The sequence below is a fragment of the Littorina saxatilis genome, linkage group LG7 (genome assembly GCF_037325665.1).
Source record: "Littorina saxatilis isolate snail1 linkage group LG7, US_GU_Lsax_2.0, whole genome shotgun sequence".
Lineage (NCBI taxonomy): Eukaryota > Metazoa > Mollusca > Gastropoda > Littorinimorpha > Littorinidae > Littorina > Littorina saxatilis.
In genome coordinates, this window is record NC_090251.1 from 12,050,627 (window position 1) to 12,064,085 (window position 13,459).

Consider the following 13,459-nt stretch of genomic DNA (forward strand, 5'->3'; position numbering starts at 1 on the left):
AAGAGGGGGAGGCTTGAAATAGAGGTAAATAATACAGATGTTATGAACAGAAACTGAGAGAAATCTTGGTCTTAAAAAATGAATTCTAGTCCTAGTTAAGAGTCGAGTTCCACTAAAATGTTACTGTATATCAACTGTAACGGATTTCTTTATAATCCTGTACATAAATAATAAACAACCCGTCGTTTTTCAAGTTTCAGCTTTCCTGGTCTCCGTTCAATTTTATTTATGTGTGTCAGAACCCAATCAGGTTGGCAGAGTAGAAAACCAGCTGACACACAAGCTGAATGTTGACTTTTCTCATATAAGTCTAATGAAAGTGCATGGTCTTTTTCAGTGACAGTTGCACAGATGCGCACAACAACATTGATAAGGCAAAACAAAAAAAAAAGGTCTGTTTACGGTAACATAGGCCAAAAAAATAGGGTCGGTAGGTCGGGATGTTTTTGCTTTTTTTTCCCCCAAAAAACCATATTTTTACGTTATTTTGCAAAAAAAACCAAAAGATTTTTTTTTCTTTTTTTTCCCCCCCCAAATGCCAAAAAAAAGTCTAGGGTCGCGCGAAAAAAATAGGGTCGGTCGGGTTACCGTAAACAGACCTATTTTTTTTGGTGGCCTAAACCAGTTTCGTGTGAAACTTCGTACATGCAGTCACCAATCCAGTTTTGTGTGAGATTTCTCACCGACCATTATCTATTTTTGTACAATACCTTTGAACAAAGAGCGCAAAACAAAAACAGAATCCAGCAACACACCGTAAAGACAGTCCTAAATTGAGCCTAAAGTCGACTTGGCAAAGTCGTTTTAACCAAAACCTCAGTGCTAAAGCTTCATGCATACAGCCAGCTTCGCGAAGTATATTATTATTATTATTATTGTGATTATTTTTTATGCGCCTAATCTAGATATAGCCCTAGGCGCTTACATATTAATTTCTGCCGTTTGAAATGGAACTTTTTAGACAGACAAACCGACATTTTTTACACACAATATATAACGCACTCACATCGGCCAGTAAACCTCAGTAGCCTATTAGGCGAGCATTCACCTTTCACGGCCTTTATTCCAAGTCAAACGGGTATTATTTGGTGGACATTTTTATCTATGCCTACACAATTTTGCCAGGAAAGACCCTTTTGTCAATCGTGGGATCTTTAACGTGCACACCTCAATGTAGTGTACACGAAGGGACCTCGGTTTTTCGTCTCATCCGAAAGACTAGCACTTGAACCCACCACCTAGGTTAGGAAAGGGGGGAGAAAATTGCGGCCTGACCCTGGGTCGAACACGCAACCTCTCGCTTCCGAGCGCAAGTGCGTTGCCACTCGGCCACCCAGTCCATTTATACTTCACATTGTCGACTACGCCCAGTTCAGGTCATGCTTTAGACAATGTACATTTCTCAAAGGCTGTTAAAAATCATTACTCTAACTCAGTGGTGTATCATTCACCTTGATGACGGTCACAGTACCCTCATTCACACACAAACGTTCCCCACTCAAACTTATATATATATCAGCACTCACCTCTGTTTCACCGGGCCAATGAAGAAATTGCAGTTGGTTCAGTAAAACTTATATACCAGCACTCACCTCTGTTTCACCGGGCCAATGAAGAAATTGCAGTTGGTTCAGTAAAACTTATATACCAGCTGCACTCACCTCTGTTTCACTGGGCCAATGAAGAAATTGCAGTTGGTACAGTAAACTATATCTGAGCACTCACCTCTGTTTCACCGGGCCAATGAAGAAATTGCAGTTGGTTCAGTAAAACTTATATACCAGCACTCATCTCTGTTTCACCGGGCCAATGAAGAAATTGCAGTTGGTTCAGTAAAACTTATATACCAGCTGCACTCACCTCTGTTTCACTGGGCCAATGAAGAAATTGCAGTTGGTACAGTAAAACTTATATACCAGCACTCACACCTCTGTTTCACTGGGCCAATGAAGAAATTGCAGTTGGTACAGTAAACTATATCTGAGCACTCACCTCTGTTTCACTGGGCCAATGAAGAAATTGCAGTTGGTTCAGTAAAACTTATATACCAGCTGCACTCACCTCTGTTTCACTGGGCCAATGAAGAAATTGCAGTTGGTACAGTAAACTATATCTGAGCACTCACCTCTGTTTCACCGGGCCAATGAAGAAATTGCAGTTGGTACAGTAAAACTTATATACCAGCACTCACCTCTGTTTTACCGGGCCAATGAAGAAATTGCAGTTGGTACAGTCATCAATGGTAATTGTTGCAGAGTAGTCAAATATATAGATATTGCAGTCCTGAAAAAGACAACCCAAAAGAACATTTCAGAACTTTTTCTTTATTTGGTGTTTAACGTAGTTTTCAACCGTTCAAGGGACAATCCGCAAAATTAATTCTTTGAAAATTGCTCGCTCTTTACGTAGGGCACCTAGGATGTTCCCGTTCGGTGAGCGTTCAAATGGAAGGGTGTTTGTACTGTGTGTTAAAGCCTGACAGTATCTGTGATGGTTTATGGGAGGCTTACTGTGCCTTTAAGTTGCCCAAAAATAAAAAAAATAAAAAAATATTTATCCTACATATCAGAGAGACACTCATGAGATAATAATCGTTCAAATCACAAGTGTGTATATCATGTAAATGAGGTCGATCATGTGAAGCAAATCTGACAGGGGCCTGTTTTTCCACTGCTTTGCGATGCCAAAGTCACCGAGACAAACGTCATTAGAGAAAAAAAAATTGCGCTTGCTAACTCGACCCCTCGATGCATTTTTAGAACTAAACATCACGCCACACTTTCAGAGTGACGTTTCTTTCCTTTGACGTAATAGATTGCACGAGGCTTTAGAAGAGATCGAGGTTCCAAAACAAGCGTCTTCAATTTGGCTGCCTCAACTGCGGGACGTTTTGAGTAAAATACACGAAAGTACAATATGTAGGATAAACAGAATACTACATGGCTTGCTGTTTCGTACCAGATTTACACTCAATGCTTTTTCAAATAGTGAACAGCTCGCTTTCGCTCGCAGTTGAATATTTAAAAAAACAACTCGTGTAAATCTGGTACGACACAGCAAGCCATGAAGTATTTTCTATTTATCAAGCCATTATGAACAGTCCTTGAATGAAAAATGAAAACAGTTCTTTTAAAGAACACTTTGACTGATTACATCAGCTAATATACACAACGATTTCTTTTATGACCCCGCGACTGCAAATAGCCTCTGCAGGATATACACCCATATTATTGTTTACATACACTGGGGATCTTATATACCTGTCAATCTGTCTAATAAAGGCAATGTACATGCAGGCAGGTGTAACGCTAGCTAGTACACATTGGAACGGGCCCCTGCAGTGAGAATTAGTCTCCTAATGTATTAATACCTGGCCCTTTTTGAGACCCTTTTTTGACACTGTGATTGATCTGTTTCATTTTTTTAAATGGGACTGAAAAATGTCACGAATCCTGAAGAATTTTAAGGGGGGGTCTGGGGGCCCCCAGACGCTGAAGGATTTGTTTAATTAACAACCAAAAAAACGTTACCACAGACATTTCTTTCTTTCTTTCTTTATTTGGTGTTTAACGTCGTTTTCAACCACGAAGGTTATATCGCGACGGGGAAAGGGGGGAGATGGGATAGAGCCACTTGTCAATTGTTTCTTGTTCACAAAAGCACTAATCAAAAATTTGCTCCAGGGGCTTTGCAACGTAGTACAATATATTACCTTACTGGGAGAATGCAAGTTTCCAGTACAAAGGACTTAACATTTCTTACATAACTGCTTGACTAAAATCTTTTTTTCAAACCACAGACATTACAAATCCGGATTTCCGGAAAATACCGGAAGAATCCCACCCATGCTGTTCATAAAGTCTGTACATTTTTCTTCATTTTAAGACTAATTCTTAAGACTATAGATCTTAGATATTTAAGACCTGTTTTTTTGCAGATTTTGAGATGTCTTAACAGAGGGGTTCTCCTGTACTTTGGACTCACCTGGCAGTTTTGTATGACTAGTTGTTGACCATTTACAGAGCCAGGCATGCGGCCAACCGTTTCCCCCTTCAAGTCCTGAATAATAAAGTCCTGCGACTTGGAACGATCTCGTACATCCCTGAAAACATAGTGAAGGTAATGCTCATCATTAATATAGAAAACAGTGACCTGAAAACATAGTGAAGGTAATGCTCATCATTAATATAGAAAACAGTGACCTGAACACATGAAAGTATAAAGTAATGAGAAGCCCGTTGAAGAAACTCACATTTACACTCTCTCTCTTTTTTTTTTATTTGAGGGGAAATGGTGTGTCATGTGACTGCGAGTGTGTGAAATAGCAAAAGTATGAGTGAGAGAGAGAGAGAGAGAGAGAGAGAGAGAGAGAGAGAGAGAGAGAGAGAGAGAGAGAGAGAGAGAGAGAGAGAGAGAGAGAGAGAGAGAGAGAGAGAGAGAGAGAGAGAGAGAGAGAGAGAGAGAGAGAGCATCATAACACACCCTTTAAATTCTTGGCTAAATTACCTGGAATGGGACGACTTAGAGAAGAAAGTGTTAAGACAGCCAAATGCCATAGCTGACGGCCCATAGCTTTAGAACTCATCAAATAATTATGTAGAAGAGATTCAATCAGTCACAAGACACTGTGTGGCCCAAGAAAGATATTCACTGCACTGTTTGCTAATAGGCCTCCTACCAACAGTATTTTCAGAGTCGTAGAAAACCGTGTGGCCCAAGAAAGATATTCACTGCACTGTTTGCTAATAGGGTAGTAGTCCTACCAACAGTATTTTCAGAGTCGTAGAAAACCGTGTGGCCCAAGAAAGATATTCACTGCACTGTTTGCTAATAGGGTAGTAGTCCTACCAACAGTATTTTCAGAGTCGTAGAAAACCGTGTGGCCCAGGAAAGATATTCACTGCACTGTTTGCTAATAGGGTACCCTACCAACAGTATTTTCAGAGTCGTCGACAACCGAGGACAGTATACGCTGTCAAGCACACACACCAGTTTTTAGTTCCAATGTTATTCAGAAAATAATAGTCAGACGTACGCGTGGAAATTAGCAAAGCAAGATGAACAACAGATTCAGCAATGCTGTCTGATTCATGGTCAGCTTTCCATGACCAAATTTAAAGCAACACGTACATTATGTTGTCGTTGTTGTTAAGTGTACCTACTTGGTACAGAGAAGCTGGTGACCTGAAACTCACTGTCATCCAAATGGGATTAGTTACGCCTACAACAACTTTCAATCACCCTGCAGCTGTATAGGCAGCCATACTACGTCTTCGGAGGATGCAACACAATATAATTCAGTAACACAACCTCCTGCAGTGTGCCCCCCAGCGCAATCTTAGGAATGAAACGAGATGGGATACCTGCTCAGAGCAGACGCACATTAATTAATTGCAGCTGACAAGAGGCGCAACCTTGCGAGACTCATCCCTGGGTCATGTTCATCAATAATTCAATGTCGCTGCTGGTTACGAAGCATTGAAGGTCAAAACCAAACTGCTAAATAAATTGCTCTTATCCCCAGGGACACCTAATGCACTGTTGGCACATTAAAGTGATTACATTCATGCTCTATTATTTTCAGGTATTACAATATTAACTCTAGTTATACTTCTTCTTCTTCTTTATTCATGGGCTTCGACTCACATGTTCACTCATGTTTTTAGCACGAGTGGATTTTTACGTGTATGACCGTTTTTACCCCGCCATTCAGGCAGCATACGCCGATTTTGGGGGAGCTCTAGTTATTTTGGTTTGTTTGTTTGCTTAACGCCCAGCCGACCACGAAGGGCCATATCAGGTCGGAGCTCTAGTTATACAATATGCTTTTTAAGTTTCAAACAATTTCATCCATACCCGTATTGACTGTGCAAATAAATATAATGTATCATTCTTTTCATCAAGTATGAGTCTGGGGACTATATTTTCTTTTTGTTTTTCTCTGTGGTAGTCCGGTTTACAAGTCTAAAATCAAACTACAAAATATAACATTAAATGTCCCGAGTCCTGGAGAACGATAATTACTGTATCACTAATTAATTCATGATAAGACCTAATCCATTTTGATAATTCAAGGAATTGCAATCATGCATACAGATCTAGAAAACATAGTTATTCTCTCTTGTTGCCACATTTATAATCAAGACACAAAACTAAATTGAGATTTTAAGTGTTGTTTCCAGACACAGAGGACAATAGTTCTGTTGGACCTACATCAACATGTCCTGGGTGAGAATTTTTGTTGTATCTGCATGAAGACACTCCATATGTCACCAGTGCAGCTATTGGACATTCGACCTAGCTGGGGGTCTTCTTCTTCTTCATCTGCGTTCAATATTCATGGCCATCATATCCTCAGGTCAGTGCAGCCATGAAGTCCGCAGTGATAAGCTGGGGTCACAACAATGGTTCAGATAAAAAAAAGTTTATTTGTTTGTTTATTTGTTGCTTAACGTCCAGCCGACTACGCAGAGCCATATCAGGACGAGGAAGGGGGGGGATGAAGGGGGCCACTTGTCAAGCGATTCCTGTTTACAAATGCACTAACCCATTACTTGTGTCCCAGCAGGCTTTAGTAAAACTAAATTAATACCTACTGGAAGATTACCAGTTTCCAGTATGTTAAAATAGGCTTAACCTATCTACTGCTGGACTTACATCAGAACACTAACAGATTAAACTATACATGAATCGCGAGACAAGCGGCAAGAGAAGAGATTTTTGGAAAAAATACAGGTGAATGAGCAAGAAGGCAGAAAAAAGAAAAGAATTCATGAAGAAAAAGAGAGCATGACAGGAAAGAGGAACCAAACATCTACCTAACAGCAAACTAGAAAGCTCCTGCGGTTCCAAAAACAGGAGGGGCCTTTAATTTCATAACCACAGTGCCCCACTGCGGGAATAAAAAAATAAAAATAAATAAAAAAATAAAAAAAAGTATGTGTAAATTACCCGCGAAGGGTCCAAGACCTCCGAGGAACAATTACACTGGGTTACTTCACTGATTTTCACTGAGATTGGGCACACGAATTGCTGATCATGCTGAGTTCAGGGAGGTCTGTTATTTATAATGATCACATCACACTTCAATCCTGTAACACTTCAGTGTTGGCAATCAAAACCAGGCACTACTCAGTACAATTTTAGCACAAATCATCTTGACGTGAAAAAAAACCTTTCCATTGTTCTGTATGTAACACTAACAGTAATGAACACTCCAGCTCCCCTGAAAGCGGCATATGGCTGCCTAAATGGTGAGTGAAAACGGTCATACATGTAAAAAAAACCACTTGTGCAAAAGCATGAGTGGATGTGCAACAGTCTTTTTCCTCTGGAAGTACAGTCTCAGAAATACAACTCAGCCAGACGTCAGAACCCTAGAAACCGCAAGCATAAGCACACAAACAACAGCTTCCAGTGGTAAGTGAAGTCCCATTGCCATCTGCCCATCGATGCCAGCAACCAGTCTCATGCACTCTTTGCAACACAAGTGTTGCCAGGGCAAAAACCAAATATTACTGAAGCACAATTAAGTCATTATGATAAAGTGGCACTTGATCTGTATGGATCCTGGGAGGTCAATACCTGGAGGTCAATACCTGGAGGTCAATACCTGCCACTGGGTGGGTGACAGCTTGCATGCTGTTTGGCCAGCAGTACTAAAGTACTACATGTTCATGTGTGTACAGTGGAGCCAGTCCCCCCCCCCCCCTTTAAGATCTGATCCAAACATCTGAGAAAACAATGAGCTCTTTAAAAGGTGGGATTGTTAAAGTCGTTCTGATAAAGCGTCACTCAGTATATCGATCCCGTGAGGTCAATACCTGCAACTGGGTGGGTGACAATTGTAGGCTGGCCAGCAGTATTAAAGTAATGTTATATGTTATAATCATTGAAGTCTTATATCGCGCGCGTATCTCCAGACTCGGACTTGAAGGCGCAGGGATCTATTTATGCCGTGTGAGATGGAATTTTTTACACAATACATCACGCATTCACATCGACCAGCAGATCGCAGCCATTTCGGCGCATATCCTACTTTTCACGGCCTATTATTCCAAGTCACACGGGTATTTTGGTGGACATTTTTTATCTATGCCTATACAATTTTGCCAGGAAAGACCCTTTTGTCAATCGTGGGATCTTTAACGTGCACACCCCAATGTAGTGTACACGAAGGGACCTCGGTTTTTCGTCTCATCCGAAAGACTAAGCACTTGAACCCACCACCTAGGTTAGGAAAGGGGGGAGAAAATTGCTAACACCCTGACCCAGGGTCAAACTCGCAACCTCTCGCTTCCGAGCGCAAGTGCGTTACCACTCGGCCACCCAGTACTACATGTACATGTGTGTCCAGTCAGGAACCCCCCCTTTTAAGACCTCCAAACATCTGAGAAAACAATGAAGTCTTAAAGGGATAAGGGATAAGATTTTATATTGTCCTGTGAGGTTGTAGTTATACCCTCAATGAAATTGGGGCTACTTTCTCACTGGGGGAAGCCAGCTAAACAGAACGGCGCTTCCCATTTTTTCCCTTTTTCCTGCATGGGTGTATTCATGTTTCCAAGCCCTGAGACTTTTGCTGTGAACTTGGGTTATATATCATGTGCATGCGTGCACACGGGGGTGTTCCGACATCAAAGAGAGTGTGCACACAAGTTGACTCTGGTAAATAAATATCTCGCCGAAACGTGGGGATCGAACTCACACCGATAGCAACAACTATACACTACATTGGGGTGTGCACGTTAAAGATCCCACGATTGACAAAAGGGTCTTTCCTGGCAAAATTGTATAGGCATAGATAAAAATGTCCACCAAAATACCCGTGTGACTTGGAATAATAGGCCGTGAAAAGTAGGATAAGCGCCAAAATGGCTGCGATCTGCTGGCCGATGTGAATGTGTGATGTATTGTGTAAAAAAAATTCCATCTCACACGGCATAAATAAATCCCTGCACCTTGAATATGTGCGTGATATAAATTGCATACAAAAAACAAAAAAAAACAAAAAAAACCACTTGCGCTTAGAACTTTACCCACGGAATACGCGCGATATATTGCCTCATATTGATTGATTGATTGACAACTGCATCGTTTTAAAGCCAGCGCCGCCGCTACCGTACTGAGCAAGTACCCTGCCCCGTGAAGGGGATCTAAAAAAAAATGGAGGTAAATTTACAGACATTATTATAAACAACAAATCTGAAAAAGCCAGGGAGGTTCCACTGTGGTAATAAGATTTAATTCAGACAACACCATGCCTTGATTATGCGAACTCGGCAAGGGTATTGCACGAGGTCCCAATAGAAGCTGTGAGCTTGCAAGCAGAACTGATATAAAACAAACCATGAATAGATCTACCGAATCTCAATCTATGAAACAGACATAACAGCTACCAGATCCCTAGCGAGCCCTGTGTCTACATATTGTCAATGACAACATGCTATAGTCTATTATGGAAATTCACTGTCATTGTGAGTCTGAGATACCTTATACAAAGTTATAGTTCAATGTTCATTTCAAGATAGAACAGCCGAGCTAAAACTGCAAGAAATCCAAAGTTAGATAGACTAGCTGCTATAAACGTTCTAAAATTCAGAATAAAAAATCAAGATGTAGGTAATATTGGAACGTTTAATTATTGAAAAAAGAAAACATAACAATTACTTACATTTTGTGTTACATTTACATTGATTAAACGCTTCAATAACCTACAAATCTTTGTTTTTTATATTCTAAAACTGCAAGAGCATTCCCTGAAGGAGATATATAATTAATTTTTTGGCAGCTCGCAGTTTACAGGTCAGCAAACCTTGCACAGAAAGTATTTTTCAAATCAATGAAATTTGTGGGTTTTTGCTTTATTGCAAAAAAATCATACAGTGGCATTTGCTGTCTGGGCCCAAAACAATAAAATACTTGACTTGACTTGACTTGACTTGTAATACCAAAGGACTGAGTGCATTTAAAGCATTGTAACACCAGCATCACTTAATCACACACACACACACACACACACAGCCCACACCAGCCATTCTGATTAGGATCCCAGACAAATTTGTATTCGACATAATTCACCTTTCCATAATAACATTAATTCAACATTCATTCCCACTATGCCCAGGAAGCTGTCAGCAGGTTGTTAGACAAAAAAAAAAGTCTGTTTACGGTAACATAGGCTTTATTTTTCCTCCCGAAAAACCATATTTTTAAGTTACTTTGCCAAAAAACAAAGACTTTTTTTTTCCCCAAATGCCAAAACAAAGTCCAGGGTCGCACAAAAAAATAGGGTCGGTCAGGATACCGTAAACAAATTTTTTTTGTTTGGCCTTACATTTGTTAATATTAGCTGAAAGATGCTCAGTATCTCATGTATACGCCTGGAGAGATCTGCCAATTAGAATAAGTGTTCTCTAAACTCTTTACACTGGAGTGGAACGACTGTATATAACTACCCCGTAAGTTTCATGGCCCAGCAAATGGCTACCTGGACTGAGATTATATATATACTGGACTGAAACCCCCCTTTTAAGACCCCCCAAATTAAGTCTCCCTCCTTTTTAAGACCTTGTTTTCTCAGACTTTCTGTTCATAACCTCTGTAAAAATACCCCCATTTTAAGACTCCCTCCTTTTTAAGACCTGATTTTTTAAAGATTTTCGGAGGTCTTAAAAGGGGGGTTTCACTGTAACATTGTCTCAGCCTGCCCCATCCCTTCTGCCACAGCATACAATTACACTGGGGCAAAATCTGGATCATCATCACAGGGCAGCAATTAAGCTTCTGGAAGCTTCTGAATTTTAAATAAAGCCTTACGTCCTGATTAATATCTCATGTAATGAATTTGTGCCCACACAAACAAAACAAGGAATTTTGTTGTTGCAAAGTCATAATTTCCTTGACACACTTGTGTTGAACTGTCAATAAATCTAAAAAGAAAAGAACAAACACAAAACAAATAATAAAACGCCGTGATATATGGACACACACACACAGACACACAGACTCACAGACACACAGACTCACAGACACACAGACACACAGACTCACAGACACACAGACTCACAGACACACAGACACACACACACACAGACTCACACTCACAGACACACACAGACACACACACAGACACAGACTCACACACACACACAGACACACACACACTCTGTGCACACAGTCAGCAATACATGAGGACACACAGAATGATGCATTACAGGAAGTGACCCAACATAACTTTAAGGGCTCCATTATTAGCCACCAGAGCATCCGATATTTGCACAGCAAAAGAAGGGGGAAAAAACGGTTTCATCAGGAATCTGATCTACTTTCTTGCAATAATGGCCCGTATTCCTGCTACAAATCAATAATAGTGAACACTCTACCTGGCCATGGATGTATAAAGACTGGGACAGGGTCACCACTGACGGGTTGGGAGAGGAAAGAGACGTGGCATTAATTGGACGAGGTGGTGTGAATAGACAAAAACTGGTCGTTATGCTATATCTATTACCATCCTAAAGAAGGCAGTTTGTCGCCGCGGAAAACTTGATGAAGAATTTAGTACTAATCTGGTCACTGCTGTGTCCTCTCTTTGTTTAAACACAGGCAGGTAATCTGGTCACATTACTCCCTGTATAGAAACTCATGTTTGTCATCAGTACAATTGTACACCATGATCCCAGGCATTCAATGTACAGCATGCATTGCCATGTTATTGCCAGGCGTACGGTGTGTGACAGTGATACAGGACAGGTGGTATTAACAGATCAACAATAAATTAACTCTCTTTTTGCAAAGTCTCCTTATTTTTATCCACTTGCAACAGGAAAGGCTTCTAACTGGGTTTTAAGGTCAGGATGGACATTTTCAGTAGTTTTTAGTTCTCACAAAATATGTCACGAGACAAATGACTCAAAGGAAGCACGATCGACCACTGTGTTTCACAATATTATGCCACTGTTTTCTGACAAACGTACGTGGTGGATTGCGATTGGATATTCTCACACAGCCCTATTTGGGTGATGAGGTCTATTGCAACGGAAGTGTAAGGATGGGGAATATATTTACAACAACAAACAACACGCGGTTCCAGTTTTGATCACAGTGTGATCAACAAGGCCGGATATTTTGACTCAAAGTCAAACAAGTACAGGACTATAATGCGACTTTTCTTCCACTTGTCAACATTATACTTGTCTTGTCAAAATATCTTACCCTACTGCTGCACTGAAAACACCATAGCTGTTAGTAATAGACCATCAGTGTAAAATGTGGCCAAAAGAAACAATACCACAAGGGGGCCCGGGTAGCTCAGGTGGTAGAGCACTGGACTTGTGATCGAAAGGTCGCTGGTTCGAATCCGGGCAGGGATGGACACGGGTCAACTTTATGTGCAGACCCAGAGACGGTATCCATCTCCCACCCCCGTGTCACCACAATGGCACGTTAAAGATCTTGGTCATTCTACCATAAGTGCAGATGGCTGATACTGCACCTAAACATGCATACATCAAAAGCCGTGAGGGCGTAAAAACTCGAATCGTATAAACCAATTCATGTCCAATATAGGCAATTAAGACCTGACGGACAATAAGCCCCTTAAAATTTACTTTACAATACCACAAGTGGAAAATTAAAACCCTCAGTGTAAAAATGCTTTAATTTTTTAAGAGAGTCAGGGGCTCACATCCACGTCGGACATTGGACATACACGGATATTTTCTAAATGTCCTATACATTTTTCATGCAGGAGGACATATGTCCTATTGTTTTTGTCACAAAGTGGTCATTGTCCGATTATGCTTTCATTTGATCCGGACATAGTCAGTACTTTCCAATTTACAGTAGTTTGATTTGATATTTTATCGATGTTTTGCAAAGCGATGTGTCTCTCCAAGCAGACGAAACTTGGGGAGACTTTATGTGCTTTTTATAGAGAAGTCTCAGCTTCCAAGGTTCGCAACTCTGAATGCTCCAAGCCGGTTGACAGTTGCCACCCTTCGCATTTTTTTCTCTCCAGAAAAGCAACATGACAACTTGTCAAGTTTAATTAAATTTACGTTTTGTTGCGAAAAAAAAAGAAGTTCTATTGATTTATTTTTGTTCAGGACAAATGTCCTATCACTTTTGCACTGTCCAGGACATTTGTCCTAATGCCATCTCTCATGGATGAGAGCCCGGGCCAGGAGAGTGAAACCTGCTTGGTGAACATTGATTTGTATTAAACTCCATCCCCATTACAGTGCACATTTTTGAGGCTCAGTAGGGGTAATATTAATCTACTTAGATCTGCATATCACGCGAGCAGACAGAACCCTCAGCCTTCAAGTGTCATGCTAATACTAATCTATTCACACGCAGAGAAAACGAGCTGTGCCTGGCGCAACAGATGTGACCGAATGCAAAGCGCCCATGACAACAAAAAGGATGCTGCTCATTTGTGTAATCCTGACCATGA

General features: G+C 40.7%; 1 protein-coding gene across 1 annotated transcript in view; it reads right to left on the bottom strand.

Annotated features, from left to right (window-relative positions):
* The window catches only part of LOC138970708 (protein XRP2-like), a 33,891-nt gene that overhangs the window by 18,477 nt on the left and 1,955 nt on the right, over positions 1-13,459 (bottom strand). Inside the window, exons 2-3 of the mRNA XM_070343195.1 lie at positions 3,985-4,102; positions 2,192-2,283 (exon numbers count right to left, since the gene is read on the bottom strand). Of these exons, the coding sequence (XP_070199296.1) occupies positions 2,192-2,283; positions 3,985-4,102 (210 nt within the window). The remainder of the gene's footprint in view (positions 1-2,191; positions 2,284-3,984; positions 4,103-13,459) is intronic.